Source organism: Hippocampus bargibanti, linkage group LG13 (assembly GCF_051943395.1).
Source record: "Hippocampus bargibanti isolate YZ-2025 linkage group LG13, ASM5194339v1, whole genome shotgun sequence".
NCBI classification, from domain to species: Eukaryota; Metazoa; Chordata; class Actinopteri; order Syngnathiformes; family Syngnathidae; genus Hippocampus; species Hippocampus bargibanti.
This window is the reverse complement of record NC_142746.1, coordinates 11,772,491-11,794,927: the sequence shown is the minus strand read 5'-3', so window position 1 is coordinate 11,794,927 and position 22,437 is coordinate 11,772,491. Positions and strand designations below refer to the sequence as shown.

Below are 22,437 nucleotides of genomic sequence, written 5' to 3'. Positions count from 1 at the left end.
TTGGCCAATTTCCTCTCTTTGCAGCCCAGGTAGCTTACTTTGGGAAGACACGATCCTCTGCGGAACGCACATGGTCGGCCATTTCTATCTGGCTATCACCCTTTGGCGTGCTTCTTCTCATCTAGAATCATCGCCAGTGTGGACTATTGTAAGAACTTCCTTTCTTCACAGAAATTCCTACACATATTCTCTCCCTCTCCTCCTCTCCTCCATCTTAAAACAAGCTCAATGGAGCTGCGATATCGGTCATGTTTTCCTCCATGCATCACTTTTGAGGCTCGACAGGAACTTGCAGGGAGCATGTTCGAACTGTGTTAGAGCTGCATAGCCCTATTGTCGTCGGCTGGCATTTATCTCAGTGGGATTTGAGCTGAGTCCAATTTAATAAGTGGTGGCTGCAATGAGTACAAACCACTGCACCGAAGCCTCTGGCTCCATTGGCCACAATCATTCAAGACACTTTGAGGCAGCCGCCTGTATGTGCACAATGTCGCTCTCATTCTCTGTTACGGCTTACCAGGATGCTGAGGAACACCAGGTCTCCAAGCTACAGGTTGTGAGCATGTTCCTGTGTGTGTGTGTGTGTGTGTGTGTGTGTGTGTGTGTGTGTGTGTGTGTGTGTGTGTGTGTGTGTGTGTGTGTGTGTGTGTGTGTGTGTGTGTGTGTGTGCGTGTGTATGTGTGTGTGTGCGCGTGCGCGCGCTCGGGAACATATGCCAGACCAGCTGTCAGCGGTGGTGGATAACATTTCGTTAACTATTAATAATTCGGAGGCAGAGCAAAGATGAACACGTTCTTTTTGTGTAATGGCATGAACTTTAATTTTATTTATGGGTATGCACATGCTATCACGAAAAACAATTAGTCACAAAATTATATTTTAGCCCATTAATATGAGCTTCACTGTTTGTCGGTGCTCCCTGCATGTGCCCTGAATAAATGTAGAAATCAAATTAAACATGGCAGACATGCCATTAGCGTCAAACCAATATTTTCACCACTAAATAGTTTATTATTGTTTTAATATAAATTCTACAGTGGTTAGCCTGTGAAAGTTAGTTTACTTCATTACAATTATTCAAGAATGAGTGTGTTGAACATTCTTGCATAAGAGAGTACATCATCTTTTCAAATGATTTGATTTGAAGAATAATTACATCTATTAAATTATATTTAACGTATTTTCCAATGTATAAGGCGCACCAGAGTATAAGGCACACCCTCAATGAATGGTGTATTTTCAAACGTTTTCCATCTATAAGGCGCACAAGGCTATAAGGCGTACCTTCAATGAATGAAAAAACAGTTTTCCAAATATATGTATATCCAAAGGTTTTCCAAATACATGTATAAGGCACACCACATTATAAGGTGCTACAGTATAGGCTGGGGTTACGCACTACTTCATCTACGGGGGGTAATGAAATCGTTTGCTGCTGACAAAAGTTGCAAGACCTGTTGTGGCTCAAGATTGCTTCACATTTAAGGTGCGCCTGTGTATAAGGCGCAGGATCATCTTTTGAAGAAAATCAAGGCTTTTGGGTGCACCTTATACACCGGAAATTACGATACTGAGTTCACCACATCAATTTTAAAGACATTAAGCTCAAGGAGAAAACCTTTTCTTTTTTTTAATTGTGCAGCATAATATTCCAGAAATAGAGGCTCTTTCTTGGAAATCAAATCAAACCAAAGTGACCATTTAATGTTGCCCGTAGGATTGTCTTGCCCATTTCCCAAAGGTCATGACGACAGCATAAAAGACGGCAGTGAATTACTTTTAAAACTAGTTCAAGCATTTCCACTTTCTACAGTTGTTCAGAATTCATTTCATATATCATATTTATTGTGTGCTATAAAACACAGCAGATTGCTCTTACATTTTGCAGCTACAACCAAAATAAATAAATAATAATAATAATAATAATACATTACATTTTAAGCACCTTTCAAAGCTCCCAAGGACAATTTACAGTCACAGACAAGCATAGATACTATAGTAAATAAAATACAATCACAAATAGAATGCAAAAAAAAAATAATAATACAATTAGAAATGAAATGAAAATACATAAATACATACATGTTTAATTAAATTTGAAAGACAAAAATATTATGTAATGACTGAAAATTTTGAAAATATTCAGTCTCAAGCATTTAAATCGTCCTCGTGTTAATAGAGTTAATGTGAATATCATTGCAAAATAGCTCAGCTAACAAAGAAAAGGTTAATATGTTTCTCAAACACAGACTACTGTTTTAAATTTTAGGATGGCAGTGAATGAGTCAATATTAACAAACAGTTAAAAATATACAATACATTGTATTTTTCATGAAATAACTGGTCAACTAATTTTAATTAACTTACTTAAAACAATTTGATATACAGTTACGATTGAGAAATAAACAATTTAAAATAATTTCCATACACATTTTAACTACAGTAAAGTCTCGTTATATCGATATTCAAGGGAGTCTGAAAAAATATCGATATAACCGGGACTATCGATATATCCGACCCTGTTTGCATGTAATTTTCTCCGTGCGTGCATAGAAATAGTATCGATATAACCAGGACTATCGATATATCCGATATCGATATAACAAGACTTTACTGTATTTATATATATTTTTAGAAAGGTTTGCCTGACCGTGCTCCTAACAGTGTATTTGTAGAATCCATCACAGGAAAGCAAAATGTGGAGCACCCACAGCCTCATAATTCTTTTAAAAACGTTTTAAGAACTATTTTGGCTCGCATGTTGACCAAAAGCCTTACAGCGAGTTCTCTAAACCTTCCAAGTGATTCTCCATGGAATACTCACAATTATTAATTTTGACTGCCTCTACCATCATTACAGAGCTTCATCATATTCCTTTTGGCTCAGGATCCACTGAAGTTATTTAGGCGAGTGTGAGATTGTGTGATTCATGGCTGACTTAAAAATGTTTATGGACTTTTGTCAAAAGCCTGACACTTTTTATCTGAGCTAACAACATTGGCCATGACGAAAATCCATTGACAAGATGGATACAGACCATAGACTACACCTGTAAATAATAGAATGAAAAAACAAGTTTCAGATGTTTTTTAATGACAACTAATTGGCATTGAAAGAATTAAAGTCTCACACAGAGGATGTTAGAAGGGATTATACCGTCTTTGAAAGCCAAGGAACTGCTCCAGAGAGCGTTAGCAGCTGGGCCCTGCAAATTAAATCTAATCAATTCAAATATGTTTAATATCTTTTACTCATTTACAACAAAGAGGATTCATCAAATTGATTTTGTTTTGTTTGCCATTTGTGCTCAGTGTTTCTTGCCAAGACAATAAAGATCCATATTTAACAAGGGCATATTTATGCTTGGCAACACATTTACTAGTGTATAAATCAACATAATATTCTCGAAAATCGGGCCTAATTTGAGCATGATCGCACACTGGCCATTTAGCCCCGATGATCAGATGTTTTTGAACATTTTTAATTCTTAGTGATAATCATATGGTTTAGATTGTGCTATAAATGACCTATAACCAACGAGCTCTGAAAAGGATGAGGGCTGATAATGTTAATCTCCAAAATATGAAATTATAGCCAAATGGGAAGTGATCTGAGAGCTCAGTGTTACTGGGTACAAATAGAGAAGCAACTTGTTGTGTTGCTTCGATAATGTCTCAATTATTTCACATACAAGTTTACAATCATCACGGAATTACTTGATAGGTAAATAAATTAGCCTAGCTGCTTCTGTTTCTTCTTTTTGTGTATTTACTGGCAGTCTGGAGGCACTGGCATACTGTGCTGCCACTTACAGATCAGTATCGGCACTACGCCGCAGAACGGGTTCAGGGAGGAGAGGCACGAATGTATGCGGGTTTAGTTACCACTGCACGAGAGCAGCGAGAACAAATATAGTGTTTGTGTGCCCCTTAATGGTTTCCATTTCCCAATACATGTGCCAAAATCGGTATTCATTTTTTTCTATCAAGTTTGTGGACTGAATATGGATAACTAGAAAAAAAGAACTTAACTCATTCCCTGCCATTCACAAATTTATTCAGGAATTGAAACTATGACATAGAGTGCCATTCCCGAATTGGTTTGGGTTTTGTCTTGTTTTTTCTCATTTGGATGGCGATAAAGTGCTGGCCATGGCCTGTGGAAATGGCCTCTGGCAATGTTTTTTCCTTTTCACAAAGGGGCAGCATTTCCCTTTTTTCCATGTTAGCCTTTTGTTCCAGTTTTCACTGTTGTTAAAGCCTTCTATAAACCAATATACATGCATTGTATTTTAGACAGCCTCCCTCATTTCAAGCTCATATAACTCCAGAAATTAACATTTTTTTCCTGATTTCTTACGCTGCGTTGAATGTTTGTGTAATCCTAAAACTCAATATTCTGTGGGTCCTGAAATTCAAGTGACAATGACAAAAAACCCTGGTACTGCATTGGACATATTTTTGCACATGTGTGGCAGTGAATGAGTTAAAACAGTCAGATCTAATAGCACATTTCCCCTCTGGAAACATTCAACTCACTGGGAAACATGGCAAAGGGCACGGACTGAAAAGCCATCAGAGGATTGTTCAAAGTATGATCTAATCCTCAAGAAAATAAAAAAGGGAAAAATGACAGTGATGCACATCTCTGCTCGACCCCTTAAGACTTATCTGGAAGAATGATTATATTGTTTTTGGGAAGAGTGGGAGTGCACACAATGACAGGAAGGCATCAGTGAATGCAATAGCAGAATGCTGTGATGAATTTTGGCTTGAGAGAAACTCGGCCTTTTAAAATTGTGTTATTGAATGACGTTCAAAAGATCCCTTTTCTCTGAGAAGGGGATGCTAAGTCAAAGTCAAGTCAAAGTCAGCTTTATTGTCAAATATGCTAATATTCATGACATACAGCACAGATGAAATTACTGTCCTCTCGAACCCAGCATGCAAGGTACTTATAATTACTTAACAAACATAAACATGAAAACGCCAATTTGCCGGGAGAGGGGAGCCGCTGCGTGTTCACGCGCCGCCATCTTGGGGAAAAAAATAAATAAACAAATATGACAACACAAAGACACAGAGTCATTCATTCTTCAGGACTTGCTGTGTGTGTGTGTGTGTGTGTGTGTGTGTGTGTGTGTGTGTGTGTGTGTGTGTGTGTGTGTGTGTGTGTGTGTGTGTGTGTGTGTGTGTGTGTGTGTACCCCAACGATGCTATATTTGATGCAACACTGGAACACAATGCGGACGTGTGTCCGAAACAACCTGCGTGTGTTTAATCACAACTCATCCAATTCCTACGACTACACAATGTTGACATTCAATTTCAGCGCTGAGTAGCTCTGCAGGTGGAGACACAGTAGAGTATGTGATATATATTTTTTTCCTGATAGGAAATGCGCACAAGTGATTTGTTGAACAAGAAATGTCAAAATAAACCCGAAGGTTTTGGATGTTTCCATTTTATTTGTCGTTACATTGCCAGAGTTAAAGTGATGTGATCATGAGTTTAAGCTTCAGTGTTATAACCTGTTCAGCTCATTATACTGGGAGGAAAGTCCAATGTTTCAATTTCAATGATTTTAAGTTTTTATACCATAATTTCTGCATGGGTCAAGTTGTTTGTGTGTATTTTGCTATCTGCAATCTTATTTTTGTGATATGCGTTTTCGCACATTTTTCTGTCAAGTGTTTTGTACATTATTCCGCCCACGATTTTTCATAAGAGAGCAGCGATATACATCCTCTCTGATATGAAACAAGTATCATTCAATGGCGTTTCATGATTCTCCTTTCAACTTGCTGTTTCCAATATTTCCCATTTTATTTCCCATTACTTTTTTGGTTAAAAATATTGTAAAATATAATGAGCAGAAATAAAAACAATCTCTAACATGTAAATGTTCATATTTATTTCACATATTGTTTGAGAAAAATTCATGATGCCTTTCAGATTCTGAAGTCGTTTTTAGTTGTGACAGCAAATGGATAAGAATTCAGTTCTGTTGCCTCATAGCAACAAAGAGTTTTGGTTTGAAATCTCTCTTTGGACTCGTACACGGGTCCAAATTATGATTAATGACGAGTCCAACTTGCCCATCGATGTAATTGTGCATTAAATGGTCTCCTGCCTTCATTTGTCAATTGTGTGATTCGAGTTTCAGTCCTCTTGGGACACTGATTAACCCATTCACTGCCATTCACAAATTTATTCGGGAATTCAAAATACATATACAATAATGACATAGAGCGCCATTCCCAAATTTATTCGGGTTTTGTTTTTTCATGCTTGGGTGCCGATAAAGTGCTGTGCATTTTTTTTCTTTTCCACAAGGGGCAGCATTTCCTTTTATCTATATTAGTGCTTTCTTCCAGCTTCGGCTGTTGTTAAAGCGCTATATAAACCAATATGTATGTATTGCATTGTATTTTGGACAGCTGCCCTCATTTCAAGCTCATATAAATCCAGACACTATAATTTAGGAAAAAAACTATTTTTTTAATCATGAAAAAAGAGAGTCTAAGGTTTCTAATGCTGTACTGAATGTTTGTGTAGTCCTAAAACGCAATATTCTGTGGGTCCTGGAATTCAAGTGACAATGACACAAACCCTGAACTGAAAAAAACTGGAGTGGACACATGTTTTCACATTGTCTGGCAGTGAATGAGTTAAAAGCAAACATAAAATTGATTGCTCTATAATCATAATGGCAGCAGCTCATCTCATGTGCTTTGATTATACTTTGATTCCGGCTGATCTAATGAGCATGATTAAAGCAATTCAGATCAGTGATGAAGCAGCAGCAGAATTGTCACTGACTTTAGCGTTAACAGCTGTAATTACAGACCATTTTCATCAAGTTAGGAAAGTGTCCACAATAAAACAAGCTAATGTGCAATGTTAGCGAAATGAGACACGTCATTTATGTTTCCCGACTGTAAACACAAAAAACATCTATGTCAGTTGGAGGCAAGCTGATTGGTGGCGGCGGATTAAAACTGCTTTTTATTTTGCCCTTAAAACTTAGGGGAGGTCAACACAAGAGCTGTCAATCAGGTTGCGGTTAAATACGTTTTTTTTATGCCAACGTTTACAGGCGGGGTACAGAAGAATCTGCCAAAAATGAAAGTAAGTACAATAAATAAAAGTGGCCAGACTGAAGCTGCAAGTTTGACTGAGGTGTGTTTTTTCTTAAGGTGGAATTTATAAATAATGTTGAATACATGTATTCAAAGCTTGCTGTTTGACAAGAAATGGGTTTGCACATATTGTAATCACTGACCTGCAGGGAGAAGAACAATCTTTGCATTTTGTGCTGAAAAGACCCATTCACTATTTCTGACCTCAATATTTTGTGACGATTTACATGTCTCGGATTGAATTCAAGATGTTTTCAGAAGTTACTTATAGTATGGATGGTGGTAATGAACAAAATATTTATTCATGTGTGATTCCGGATAGAAAATAATTTGGAAAGTGCAGTCCTGGCTTTTGTCCGATGCCAAGCTTGGGCTCTATAGGAACTTGGTTCATGCTGCATTCAAAGCAAGCACACAATGGGGCACTTCATTATAAGTGCGCCGCTGCTTATGCCAAGCACCGCTGCCAGTCTCAATCATCTTACAAAACTGCAGAAATGCAGTTTACAGACTCTCTACTCATTCACCGGTACACACATTTCAACCAATCAATATCCGTTTATTTTCTCCATCCAGACAGATGGTGTAATCGACAACCTATATTTCTTGTCTAAAGCAGGAAGGGCGTAGACTGGAAGAAGTCAACTGAAAAGAAGGAGCGACATGCAGCCAAAATGGGAAATTGCAAAGTTGGAAACAAAACAATTGGAGCAAAAACAAAAAATAAACCATATGGCAAGAGGTGGGGGGGGGGGGGATGAGGCCTCTGCGGGGGCAGAAAGCTGCTCAGTGCCAATGAAGTGACCTTTCGACATTCACACAGGTGTGGAGATGTCTCATAATTTGTCAGAACCGCTTCATCATTGGCTTTATGAGTGGGCCATGACGGATATTCCACGCACGCGCATACACACACACACACACACACACACACACACACACACACACACACACACACACACACACACACACACACACACACACACACACACACACACACGCACGCACGCACACACACACACACGCACGCACGCATGCACGCACTGTCTTCCAATGACACTATTATCTTTGTTGTCAGTTCTGTTAGCGCTTAGCCCTTTATTATGTGAGGCCTGTGATCTTTGACTTGATCCAAGTACCCGGAGACAACGTCTGTCTTGATGACATGGTTTTACAATACAATACAATACAATACAATACAATACAATACAATACAATACAATACAATACATAGTGATTTATATAGCGCTTTAAAAACAGCTGAAGCTGGAACAAAGCACTTAACATGGACAACTATCATGTACAGGAAATAAAGCAGTCACAAAGATAGTAAAAAGCACCAGGGAGTGAAACCAAGATAAAGATTTTTAATTAATGTTTGAATATTTTTCATCAACAGTGATTTGTGTCAGCATTTACCGAAATGGACAATTTTAACTGATTAATATAATATTTAATAGAAACATATACATTTAATAGACACCACTTGAAATCCTTTGTTGGTCATTTTCAGTGTCCTTTTTTTATTCATCCATTTGTTTTCTGTACTGGTGATTCAATTTTGGCAGAAGGACTGGGTGCCAATATATCACAGGTCGCATATCGAGATAAACATTCGCACATATTCCGTCATGGAGTGCAAACTGAGCCCCTTGTTATTGTTGTGCAATCGGCGCCAATGTTCAACTGTTGTGCCTTTCAAAGCCAAATATAACATTGTTGTAATTAATTCATTCACTGCCATTCACAAATTTATTTGGGAATTGAGTAGATGGCGTGGAGCCCCATTCCCAATTTTTTTTGTTTTTTTATGCTTGGGTTCTGATAAAGCCCTGGCCATGGCCTCTGGCAATTTTTTTTTCTTTTCCACAAGGGGGCAGCATTTCTCTTTTTTCATGTTAGCGCTTTGTTCCAGCTTCAGCTGTAGTAAAAGTGCTATATAAACCAATACGTATGTATATATTGCATTGTATGTTGGACCGCCACTCTCATTTCAAGCTCATATAACTCCAGAACTATATAATTTAGAAATTAACTCTTTTTTTTCTGATGAAAGAAGAGCGTTTCAGGTTTCCAACCCTCTATTGAAGGTTTATGTAGTCTAAACGTAATATTCTGTGGGTCCTGGAATTTGAGTGACAATGACAAAAGCCCTGGCACTGGAGTGGACGCATTTTTGCACGTCTGGCAGTGAACGAGTTAAAGTCTTAGTTTAACAACATATTTAATATTATGGTTGTAATGATGTTGAGGTCACGAATGTGCTCTTTAAACAGAAATATTGCTTGGTAGTCATCCACATTTGTAACTCATGAATCATCCATGAAATGTTAATTCAATTATATCCAGATGCAACCACGTGCAAACATTTGAATATTGTAAAATTCTATTATTTCAGACACCAACGGTTTTTACATTTGCTGTCTTGTAATACACTGGAGTGATTAATAATTCAAGAGCCAGATGTTGGAATCAGGATTTGGAGTAAGATGACAGATTGTGTTGGTCGGCAGGTGACATTTTTTTCCACTCACTGACGGTAAATGATTTCAAACGACCCAAATCCAAGCCACAAATAAGTCACGCTTGTAAACTCACTGATATGTGTGAAAGTGTGTCTATTTTAAAATCGGTCCTCAAATGACCTCCGAGTGCATTCATTCTGGAAGTTACTGGATACAAAAAAAATAATCTGGGCTCTCTTGCGGTAACTATAAATCAATTATTAAAAAGAAGAAAATCCACAGGTCACTTTTGATGTGCAAATCATCTTTAATGACACACCGGCAATGCTCTATAAATCCTTTTTGTCTTTCCTTTAGTTGAACCGTGCAGTATGACTCATCATTTAACCCATTATCCACCTCAGTCAGCATCGTCCCATTCCACCAGTGACTTTCATGCCTCATTTTTTTTATCACTTTCGGAAGACATTTTACAAAACGGTCTCAATACAAACAGTCCAATACGCATTATACATTTACAGTAGTGCACAGGTTGGCCAAAAGGTGACTCTCCAAATATAATACAAAGAGAAACAAACGTGGGAATGCATATAGAAGTGGACAATACATCATGACTCGGCACACAGGCGTTATCCTTGTTTTAGCACAGAGTTAATGGAGAGTGCGATTGAGCGAGGTTGTCCAAAAACATTTACGTCCCAATGAATCTTCACTTCCCTTCCTTGTCTTCATTAATCAGAAACGTACGTTGAAAACCACTGGCAACATATCAACATGGAGTACATCTCCTCCTGTGTTGAAAGAAACACAGCTTTTTTTCTCCCTTTCCGGAATTTGCCATTTGTTTTTATCAAGTAGAAGATGAGCAAATGTCCATTGGTTAAAAAAATAAATAGATGGAAAAAAAAAAAATTTCTTAAATAAAAAATAAATAAATAAATAAATAAATAACAAAACAAATCCAGTCTGCGAATAGAAGATTCCTCAGTTGCTGAACCGTGAGAAAGCAAAGGTACACTGGACCGCATTTCCGCAAAAGGTGGCCTGTGCACTGCAATAGAAAAGCTACATCTCCAATTGACACCTATCTTTTCAAAAGACAGGTCCAGGTACAGACCGCCATTTAATGTAGACCATGAGAGCAAATCATGCATGTCAATTTACATGTCAAATTGGCATGTGTAATAAATAACTGACTTTCAGTCATTTTGTTACCCTGTTTACATCTACTTGAATAAACTATGTAGTTGACTTCAGTGATATCCAAACAAGACAAGACATCAACTTGTCGTGTAAAAATCATGACACAAGATCATTAAACATTAATTGGGGTTCACTGTCTTAACAGCCCTCCGAGGGAAAACTTAACTTTGACACTCACGTCTTAGAATATTACTTCAAGTCTTCCTATGTTGACTACTGTACATTATTTTTATTAAGCACTTTGTTCGTGGCAACTATATTGTATTGCTGTACAATAAATCAACACACTCTTTTAAATTAAACGCAACAACAGTCGCAAGATACATGACAATTCTTTGCACAACAACCAACTGCAATGAAATCATTGTTATAATTTTAATACTTTACAATTCCATGAGAAAATACAGTATTTTAAAAAAAATAATAAAGAAGAAATTACTCAAATTTTTGAGGTAAAGTACTCCCTCCTCAAAAAAGAGATTGTGTTGAGCTTCACAATCTCACCTGAAGAATTATATGATGGTGACAACAATGACATTTATGTGGAAAAAAATTAAGACTCATGCCTCAAGTTACTTCAAGTCTTCCGATGTTGACGACTGTACATTATTTTTATCAAGCACCTTATTCATGGCAATGTTATTGTATTACTGTACATGATACTGTATTGTGAGGCCCCCCCCCCCGCCCCCACACCCACTCTTTTTAATTAAATGCTACAACAGTCGGAAGATACATGACAATTCTTTGCACAACCAACGAATGAAATCATTTTTATAATTACAATATATTATATAGACTATTCCATGACAAAATACAGTATTTCTTACGAATAATTTTGTAGAAATTGTATTGTGATTGTTGAAACTTTTACAGGTGAAATACCTCCCTCCCACTCAAAAAAAAAAGATTGTGTTGAGCTTCACAATCTCACCTGTAGAATTATACGATGGTGACAACATTGGCATTTTTCGTGAAAAAAACTGCTGAATTGTGGATTGATAAATATCTGATCAAAAATGGCACAATTTTCAAGCATTTACTTTTTGTACAATCAAGCTCATATACTATGATTAACAATCAAATGCTGCTTTTCTCTTTTCTTCCTTTTTGTTCATATGCATTGTCCATCAAGCCTGTTTGTGGCTCATTGACAGAGAAGAGTCATTTGAAAATCACTCAGTCCATCAGCACCAGGTTGGGGTACCATCCACTGGGATGAAACATAAAAGCATCAAAAGCTCAGGAGGATGCACACTCGCACAACTCGACCTTGCGAGTGTTGTTGTTCTAGTTTCATTTTGAACAGTTACTGAGGCACCACTTAAAGATGTGCAGCCATGGCAAATGGCTGGAGAAGAAAATGAGCTCAAAGAATACAACGGGAAGAAGTGGTGAAGAGGGCAGAACCATAGTTGCACTAATTTTACCCTAGATGGCGCTACACCAATGCAGTACAGGAGACAACGAGAACGACACCCTCAACTTGTCACTTGCTCTCAAACCGATTAGCAAGCAAGTCATTGAGCACCAACAACACATGATTTGATTTGACTTTTTCAATTAGCTGTCCTCAAATTTGTTTGCCACTTTGAATTAAAAACTAATGCATTTTGTTGACTTGATTGCATGCACACATTTTTTTGGTTTACTTATTTATTTTTTCTTATTCTTTATTCCAGCCTGTATCTCACCAAATCTCTAGAATATTTTAGTTTGCGTGGGAGTCACATCTGCAGTACCGGTGTAGACATGCCGACAGGGAATAGGAATTGCAGAATAACTTCAAGTTCCGAAATGATGGCAATAGCCAACAAATAAAATTCAATATGCAAAAACACACCAAGGATTCAGCTGAGTATTGCATGGAACGGATTAAACATGAGGGATGTAATATCATCACTTCATGTCAGCTTTGTGATGTCTCAGTGGACATTTCGACGTGTTTGCATATTTCGTTCTGTTTTGATTTTGTTCACCGATGTGCACGGGAAGTACATCTCTGATCCAAAACGCTCTGTTAGCTAAAGAGGCTAAATGCAGTTTGGAGAGCAGCATCAGCTAAGGGCCTTTTGGATACAAGGCTGGAGAGGGGGGAATGATGGTTTTTCAATCCTGATCAAGTCAATTGCGGTACCAACCATGACAGTGCCCCAGCAGCCAAACACACCCTCTCTTTTTTTAGTCAATTATACGTTCACACAAAGTCTCATCAAGTTTAAGTCTGCTGACTAAGCAACAACTCCAAGACGAACTCATGGGAAATAAAAGGAATAGACTGAGACAAATGGCAGTCGACTGAAACCATGATCTGATATTTTTGTCTTACTCAGTGTGCGGTTCCTCCTGATATCGAGGTGGTGCATTACGGACCTCGGCAGGGCTCCCCCTCAAAAGCGGGTGCTCTCATGTTTCAGCATGCGAATGTTGGCCAGCGTCCAGCTTCCCCCGTGGTGGTACCCGTAAGCCTGGCGCTGGCCCTCCAGTCACCGGGTGCCGGCCCCTGTTGATGATGCGCAGCTGCTGGGGCTGGAGCTGCCTGAGCCTCGGTCCTCAAATACGCTGATCTCCAGCTGTGACAGAAGTTAAGGGGTAATTCTGCAGGACACATTGAATCTGCAAATGCCTTCGCACATTTCACTCTTTACATACGTTTGTCATTTTAATGCAGAATTACGGATACCATTCGGTACTTACTGTACCATCTATTGCCCAAATGATCTTCCATTAAAGCAGTCTGAACCTTTCGCTGGATCATCTCGAAAAGTTTACCATCCTGCTTTTTTCATAAGAAGCCCAACCTACCAATTAGACCTCCGCCGGAATCATCAATCGCACTGCCGTTTGCTATCAGCTAACAGCTTTTTGGATTCGTTTGAGCTTGTTCTACCCAATAGGGAAGTCAATGACTACATTTAGCGGATGTAAGAGGTCAGGTATTCTGTTCTGTATTAGAAAACCCTTCCTCACAAAAATGTTCAGGGTTATTTTATCGTGTTCGAGCATTCATTCTGAATGCCATTCATACATTGCTTACTTTGGAGCTTGACGGCTGTGGCTTCTCCCTATTGAGCTTGGCAAAAATCATACACGATTTAAAATAAGATATTGGGAACCTCTACTGAGCAGATAATAAAGAAAGTCACATTTTTTCCTATTTGTTAGATAGACAAATTAACCGCTATACTACTCATTAGTGTGAACAAATCAAGTCAACTGTATAAACAATGGCCCAAAGCCCCCTTTTTTGTGCACACTTGCAAAATTAACAACACTTGGTCTCATCCGCCCCTGCGCTGATGCATGCCACTCATTGACATGTCCTTTCATTTTAAGGAAAGATAAAGCAGAGAGATGCGACAAACACACATACACAAGAAACACTAAACATCTGACGATGCACTTCTTTTCCACAGCCCTGTTTTAGATTCATGTTGAGTCATGACAGTCAGCTCTTGAACATCCTCTCTGAGGGAGTGTACTGCAAGTGCCACTCCAAGAGCATCTCGTAGACATTTACAAAGGGGAGGAGGTGTTTCTCAGTTGCCAGCCGAACACTATCTGTCTATGTGGAATTCGTAAGGACTCGAACTATAATGACTTTCGTGACCTTGACACCACCGCCATCTCTTATCTGCCATCACGGGTGGAAGAAAGTTGCGGGTTTACCAAGCACGATTATGTGCTTGGTAAAGCACATCAGGTGTTTGAGTGGCAGGAACCTCTCCGAAGGATACAACTCTCATTCCCCTTTCGATGGGATCGGTGATCAGCAGGCCTCGTGGAGCATAGATTTTCTCATTCTGATTCTGAATGTAGCTTGAGATCTTCCTCAAAACCTGAAATTCAACACAGGAAGTTAATATGAGAGACATTTTAATGATTTACATGTCAACTGCTCAATCAACAAAACAGATCAATTACCAGATTTAAAATCTAATTACCGTATTTTCCGCCGTATAAGGCACCCTAAAAGCCTTGATTTCTTTCAAAGGATGACCATGCGCCTTGTAATGCAGTGCACCCGATATACGGAAAACTTTGAAAATATGTAATTTATTGAAACTGCGACTCATAATGCGGTGCACATTATAGTGCAGAAAATATGGTAGTCACTGGGTAGCTGAAATGACAGCATTAGAATTTATTAAGTAACATATTTCCTGGTGTATAAGGCGCACCCAATAGCCATGTCTTATACACAGGTGCCGAATATGAGGAGTAACATTGAACCACAACAGGTCTTGCAACTACTGTCAGCAGTTACCGTCTCCATTTTCCCCCCTGTAGAAGAAGTAGTGTGTAGCTTCAGCCTCTGCTGTAGCACCTTATTATATAGTGTGCCGTATATTTGGTCAACTTTTATCTATTTATATATTATATTTGGAAGACATTTTTCATTCATTGAAGGTGCACCTTATAATCCGGTGCGGTTTATTCAGTATATGGAAAAAGTTTGAAAATACACCATTCATTGTGGGTGCGCCTTATACACCAGAAAATACGGTATCAAGCATTAGGGTGTACCCCTTGTGCCTGTGTGGGTTTTCTTTGGGTACTCCGGTTTCCTCTCACATTCCAAAAAACATGCATGGCAGGACAATGGAGCACTCAGAATTGTCTCTATGTGTAAGTGTGAATGAGGACAGTTGTTTGTCAACGTAGTAAGTGCCCTGTCATTGGCTAGCAACCAATTCAGGTTGTCCCAAGACAGCATGCCCACCACCTTTGTGAGAATAAGCAGGATTATAAAATTCATGAATGAACCCTGCACTAAAGTTTTTCCTTGTGAATAATTCAAACCAGTAAAATTTGCAAAATGTCCCATTTAGTCCATTAAGAAAAGCCATGAAGTTTAGCTCCATAAAATCATCTCACATCACAAACAGGATAATGTGTTTACCAGGGACAGCAGAGCATCTTGCGATATGTCCAAAGGATTTGTGCTGACTGATGGTCAGTCATGCTGAAAGAACAGCTATTAGATTTAAGTGGCATAATTAGGGCAGCTTATTGAGCGTGCGCGGGCTAGATGCCACTGTGGACAACATCAATGCTGATATGCCACACATCCCCTGGAAGCAGCCTAAGCGTGTCTGACAGCTGAACTGCACTTCACTGGGCCTCGCCGCCACAAAGAAAGCTGTCAGCGCTGGTGAAAAGGCAAGCGTGATCATTTGCACATCTGTGTAGCGAGTGTGGGCAAATATGCAGGCTGGTAAAGAAGTAACATTAGCAGTTCATATGGTACAATGTGTTTATACGGGCCATGGAAACCTCAAACAAAAACATTGATAGAGAGCAAAAAAAGGATCAGAGCATATAAAAAGTGTACACACCCCTGTTCAAATACCACAAGGCAGCAACAACAGCTGAAATTTATTTGAGATTCACCAATAGCCCTTGAAATGGTGGCGGTTGTGTGCTCATTTGATTGGCTAATTGTAAACATAACATTATTACTGTTATTATAATACATTCTTCTTGTTATTATAATACATTATTATTATTATTATTATTATTATTATTATTATTATTATTATTATTATTATATTTCCCTTTTCCGCTCTTCTTCTTTTTGTTGCTCAGAAACATTTTTACAAACTTGGAAAAACTGCTTGGTTGTTTAATTTCACATTTGTGGCTGGACAGAGACTCCAATGACTCTACTATGAATATTGAGATTATTAAAAAGTCACTTGTCAAAAAGCTGGGTCATTAAGTGAACATATCTTCAATTTATTGAACAGCAAAATCATGTAATGTGTTGATTTATCGGAGAGAACAAATAAACATTGCCTCTTTGAGTTGACTAAAGGTCGTTCCAGTATTACGCCAAAAGAGATAAGCCGCAATACAGACAAAGGCTTCCCAGAGAAGAGCAAAGGCCTTCCACAGCTGCAGGCGCAGCTGTCGACGTAGTGACCTCGCAAACCTGACGCGAAGGAGAAACCGCAGTCATAAACGCGTCTCTCTGTATTTGGCAGAGGGAAAAGACGGGAAAATGATCCAGAAATGGACAAATCAAATTCCCAAGTCATAAAACCGAAGTGCTTTTTTTCCTCTCCTGTGTGTTAATTTACAACACTTCGTGGAAAGCCAGTGGGGGGAAGATGAAAAAATGTTCCGTTCGATCATCAGAGGAAGCACGTACAGTACCTTGTAGTGCGATAAAAAGATTTGTAATGTCAGAAGACATTGGAGTTATAAAACAAAATCTGGTGCAGAAATATGCAGTCAAATTAAACATAGAGCTCCAAACTGCTATCGAGCACAATAACATCATTTCTTGTGAGGCTTTGGTTCACTGAGCGACCAAAGCACTTGAACCCTATGCAAACTATCAGTGCAAAAAATTAAAATCAGGAAAATATCATTAAATTTGTGTTTTTGATAAATTTGATAAATGTTTTTGCCTATTATGCACCTGTATTTTAATGGATGTTATCACAATGGCACATTGAAAGTTAAGTATTTTTAAGTGGTATTTCGTATGAAAAGAGTTTGAGAACTTTTAGGTTGACTATTTTATTGAAAATAATAGCATTGCATTTTTTTCATTTTGGATGTATTTTATTTTATTTTATTTAATATTATTGTTATTGGTGTTCTAATTTAAATGAAGATATTAAAGAAGGGCAACATATTTTTTAAATCGTTTTTTTCTTTTTAAAATGTTTATTTAACTCCTCTGGTCATCTGACTGGAACGGTGGTGGCCCTTTGCATTGAACTATTTCCTAATCCTTGGGTCACCTTCTATTTCTACTCGTATTACGTTAAACGTTCAAGCTAGACAAGCATTATCAGTGTTGCATAACCAAGCCGTGCGCACAAGGGCACATCTCAACACGCTCTGAGCAATCAGCGTCCATTGTGAAGGTGCACCTCAAGCATCCGGTCTTTTGGGTGATTCCGCACATGATCTCCTTGGTGCGTGTGGCCTCTTATCGAATATCATCTTGGGTGGCTATACTTGTCATCGTCGTTCACCAAGGTTGATTTGCAAAATGAGTCAATCAAGTCACTCTCCGGTGAGACTGATAGCATCTCATCCACCAACGGATAAAATACATGAAAAGAGTTTGGAGCAAAGCGTTTCTGTGTGGCTTCCAAATAGCTGCAAACAACTTTGTACAGCTCGGTGCAGCCACCAATGCCTTCGGTTGATAAGGAAATGTTTAGAAAAAGTGACAAAAGAAGCAATGTGATTGATGCGGGTGGAAGAGATCAGCCAACCAAGGTATGCCGGGACTTTATGCAGCTCCGGTTTGACCCAATAACAGCAGCAAGTGATCAAAGTTGCGCATGCAACTATGTTATCATCATCCGGCCTTTGTCAGGACGTACGTTCGTGATACATTTTATATGAGTGGCGTACCGTGCTTCGCCCACCTGCACGATGAGGTCTATTAAGATAGCGCCCAAGCAGATTGCATCTGCTGTGTCTCTGGCTCGTACGGATGCAAACAAGCGTGACCTTGATGTGCAGGGGTGCACTCAAGCACGCAATTGGGTGAAAAGAGGAACTATTGCACTCACGTTCAGCAGGTGGCAAAGGAGTAAAAAAGACAAAAATCAAGGCTGCACCATCTATGCTAATACTGTACATCGGAATTATAAAGATGCTCCAATACTATGAACTGATAATAATAATAATAATAATAATAATAATAATAATAATAATAATAATAATAAATTACATTGTAAGCGCCTTTCAAAGCTCTCAAGGACACTTTACAGTCACAGACAAGCATAGGTACTATAATAAATAAAATACAATCACAAATACGATGCAATAAATAAAATACAATTATAAATTGAAACAAGAAAATGCAATTTTAAATAGGTGGGTTTTGAGATGGGACTTGAAGGTGGGAAGAGAATCAATGTTACGAATGTTGGGAGGAAGTGAGTTCCAAAGTTTGGGGGCAGAGCAGCTGAAGGCTCTGTCACCCATTGTGCTGAGACGGGCGGCGAGGGGGGGGGGGGGGGGGGGGGCACACAGAGGCGGAGGGAGGAAGAGGATCTGAGGGAACGAGAGGGAATAGAAATTTGAAGAACGTCAGATACGTATGGGGGGGGGGGGGGGGGGGGGTAAGGTTATGGATAGCTTTAAATGTGGAAAGAATAATTTTAAAGTTGATTCTATATTTGACCGGGAGCCAGTGGAGCTCTTGGAGGACGGGGTGATGTGGTGAAAGGATGAGCTTCTGGTGATACCATTCTATTAGCTGGGTGGGAGGCATGTAAGCCACGTCTGTCCGAGTACAAGCAATGAGTCTCACAAGGCCATGCAGTCATCCGATCTAGGGTGTAATTTGACTTTTGTCCAAAGTCACCCATAGTTGGGTGAATCCATCTATTTCTGTCTGCATGGCAGAAACATTGGTATTTCCTCATATTCTGTTTTAACTCGACTGAGGAGGGGATTAGGGAATACACTGATGTCCAAAAGTATTTCTTTCTTCCTTATTTCCTGGCTAACTGTACCCTCTAGTACAGTACAGGACGTGAAGTAAATCACATCGCACTTTTTTACAGTGGCAGCTGCGAATTGATTCAGACGTAGGATTATTAAAGGCCCACGGTCGACATCCATGGCCCGCCACTACTTTTGAGAATATAAACAAGAAAGCATGGCTTCTTAAGTCATCCTTGGTTGACTTTGCAGTGAGAACCCCAGGACTTTCCAAGTCCGAATCTTTTCTCCATTTTAATTTCAATTAGAATTCAGACAGTATATGAGCATATTGCTTTGTTGCACACTCTCATTTACCTTTTCGTAGCGTGTCTCCATGCAGAGAAAGATGATGTAGCCCGTTGCACAAGCCAGACATCCTTCAAGGTACGACTGGCCTCCATTTTTTTCCGCTTCCAGGTAGTATGAGTTGAGTGTCTTCACCGTTTCCTCCAGCAAATTCCTCTCAATCTACTTGTGAAACAAAAACATGGACGTCATCAGAGTCGGGAAGTGTTACTTGGCTTGAACGGCGTCAAATTAGAAGCCCTCCTCTGTCTGCAATCTGAAACAACGTGGCAATATCAGAATGTAAAGCCTTTGAGCATCTGCCAGAGTACATTTAAAAGTGAAGTTATGCAGACATTTACTATGGTCTGAAGGTGGCCTGTCTGACCGAATAGACTTATTGTGCTTGGCAAGGCCATAATAGACTATATAAGCGGAGCAGATGGACATAAAAAGAAAGATCAAGGAAAAAATACTGTTGGAGCAAATATGAAGCTGTCCACTGCTGTCACCATTGACCCCGAAAGGGATAAAAATATCACCTAGCTTAAGAATAATAGAGAAATGAGTGAAAATATATGTATGGACCGGAATGTGAACAGAAGCAGGACGAGTTAGCAGGACACGACTCACTCGGTTGTCCAGTTCGGGGGGAAACTTGGTCTGGAAGCAACAGACGGTGCCCTCGCTGTAATCCCTCTGCACAAAGACTTTCATCACTAGGGAAGCACTGCGCCGCATCTCCTGGAGGCTGTGAAACTTGGCCGCGACAAGACAAAACGCACAGTGCTGTCAGTTTAGCATCAGAGATACATCGCTAGCCCTCTCAGCGCATCCGTTACAAGCACTTGGCCAGATCGCACTCAGCAGCGACTACTTTCCTTTAAAAGCATGTTGAGTGCTTTATACCCAAACTGATGTTTTTCTCTTGGAGGAAATGCAATGGCTAGTTAAGTGGGACACTGGAAACCCACTCTCAGTTGATCTCAATTACTCAGTTCCAGAGTAAAGTGAGTGGAGAGGGGCGAGATTAAAAAAGAAAAAGTGGTGATTCATGAATGAACAAACCTATTTAGACACATAGGTGCAACACCTGGAGGCAATGAAATTAAACCGAGACTTTGACATCATGGGGGAAGTACATGACAATTGAGAACAAAACCCGTCATAAAACAGATGCAAAGGTCATATTTTATTTATTATCTTTTTAATACACACTTCTTTATATTTAGGTCTAAAAATCTGATGTTTGTATTCATATTGACATAGTTGATTGACAGTTGGTCTTGGACTATGGATGCACAAATGTTTAGCGACTAAACTTCCATAAAACATTATGAAGTATTTCATAGCGTATATATGAAGGACAAGAAAACCATAAAATGTGACATCACACTGACAACTAGGAATAACATTCACATAGCTATTTAGTCTACCTCACATCTTGGGAAATTCAGTCACTGCCTTGACATTGCGCTGTCTCTCGGTGCTTTAAATATCTTTTGTTTTCCCCTTTCTGGACATAAAACACCCTGCTGCTCATCATAGCGCACAAGATGATCTATTAATAGACACGAGGGATGACATTGGAAAAAAACATCATTTATCACTGGATGACATACAACAAATATACCAATTAAGCAGAAGGTTGCTTGTTGAAGTTCTTATCAATTAATAGCCCAGTATTAAATCAATACTTCCTGATTGATTTTGTATTTTTAAAGATAGTATGTGTATGAATGCGAAGAACATATGCGCTTTTTAAAACGACAGACTGTCCAGGCTGAGGCAAAGGTGCAGATATGATATTTATGATGCCGATAAAATAAGAGAGGATAAAGAGGTGGAGACAATGATGGACAGGAAGGAATGTAACGTGGTTGACCGGACCCCCAATTACTGATGACCGTGAACGGCTGCTGTCTGTCATGGATAATACATCGGTTAAAGCCATTTTCATTCTGACCTGTGCACATTGTGTTGCATTTTTTCTCAAAGTGCTGGCCTTCTGACATAAATGAGCAACTATTTAAATTTTTTATTTTATTTGCATTGAGCAGGTGTACCTAATATTGCGTGTAACCAGTATAACCAGCTACTCTGCAGCAGCGAAGTGATGAATGGGAATTCTTTAATGCAATTTCAATGAAGAAGGCATGACAATGTCTTTTACGGTGTATCTATTTTTGTTTAGAAGAGAGGAACAATAAGCATGCCCCTGTCCATGCAACTGACGAGTCCATGCTTCAACAGTGCTCTTAATTACATCCTCACACTTCAACTAAAAAGCAAACTAAACCGTATTAACTGGAGCTGAAAATTCAAAGGCAGATTGGGTTATGGTTCAATCCACAAGGAACAGTAAGAGAAGGACTGACTTTTTTCAGTCTGTCAAACCAGGACTCAAGGGACCCCACATGTTGCAGGTGGAGAAGAAGAAGAAGAAACATGCCTCACCTCTGTCGCCATGTTGCAGCGATGATGCACTGCTAGCGCGAATGTGGATGGATGCGGATGAACGCGGAGGAGAACGACATGCGCCTCCTTCGCCGCACGCTACAACGATGCTGCTCAGGCAGCCTGGCACGAGTACAGCAAGCACGAGAGTCATGTGTGCGCGTGAGGATGCGCGTGTGTGGGGAGATGTGTGTATTTACACGATTCCACTGTTTTAGTCATACTATCACCACAATCAGCATGGGTTGAGATGTCTACTTATCTTTTACACATTTTACATATAATTACATTAGTTTAGTGACTTATTCATTAATGTCAGTGTTCCCTATGAAGGAAATTCAAAGTTCCTGCTATGCTATTGCTGTGGTGGTCATGTGACAGAGCTGCATCCACGATTTACTGTGGCGTTCGGAAGTCATACC

The 22,437-nt window shown here is 39.3% G+C and overlaps 2 protein-coding genes across 3 annotated transcripts in view; one reads left to right on the top strand and one right to left on the bottom strand.

Annotated features, from left to right (window-relative positions):
• The window catches only part of LOC148889323 (cartilage acidic protein 1-like), a 29,371-nt gene extending 24,201 nt beyond the window's left edge, over positions 1-5,170 (top strand). For both annotated transcript variants that reach the window (XM_089012545.1, XM_089012544.1), the window contains one exon: positions 25-5,170. In XM_089012545.1, the coding sequence (XP_088868671.1) occupies positions 25-125 (101 nt within the window). In that variant the 3' untranslated portion in view covers positions 126-5,170. The remainder of the gene's footprint in view (positions 1-24) is intronic.
• Positions 5,171-9,932: 4,762 nt separating this feature from the next.
• Positions 9,933-22,104, bottom strand: LOC148889322 (golgin subfamily A member 7B-like). Its single transcript, XM_089011834.1, has 5 exons — positions 22,016-22,104; positions 20,192-20,317; positions 19,589-19,741; positions 14,548-14,649; positions 9,933-13,383 (listed from the first exon to the last, which is right to left on the bottom strand). The coding sequence occupies exons 1-5, from the start codon at positions 22,025-22,027 to the stop codon at positions 13,297-13,299; spliced, it is 480 nt and encodes a 159-aa protein (XP_088867960.1). The 5' UTR covers positions 22,028-22,104; the 3' UTR covers positions 9,933-13,296.
• Positions 22,105-22,437: the final 333 nt, after the last annotated feature.

What these genes read in the sequence shown, in the direction of transcription:
- LOC148889322 (XM_089011834.1), bottom strand. An exon ending in CCCCCGAACTGGACAACCGA is followed by an intron (nt 19,742 to 20,191) that starts GTGAGTCGTGTC and finishes TTTCACAAGTAG; the next exon opens with ATTGAGAGGAATTTGCTGGA. An exon ending in TGGAGACACGCTACGAAAAG is followed by an intron (nt 14,650 to 19,588) that starts GTAAATGAGAGT and finishes GTTGAATTTCAG; the next exon opens with GTTTTGAGGAAGATCTCAAG.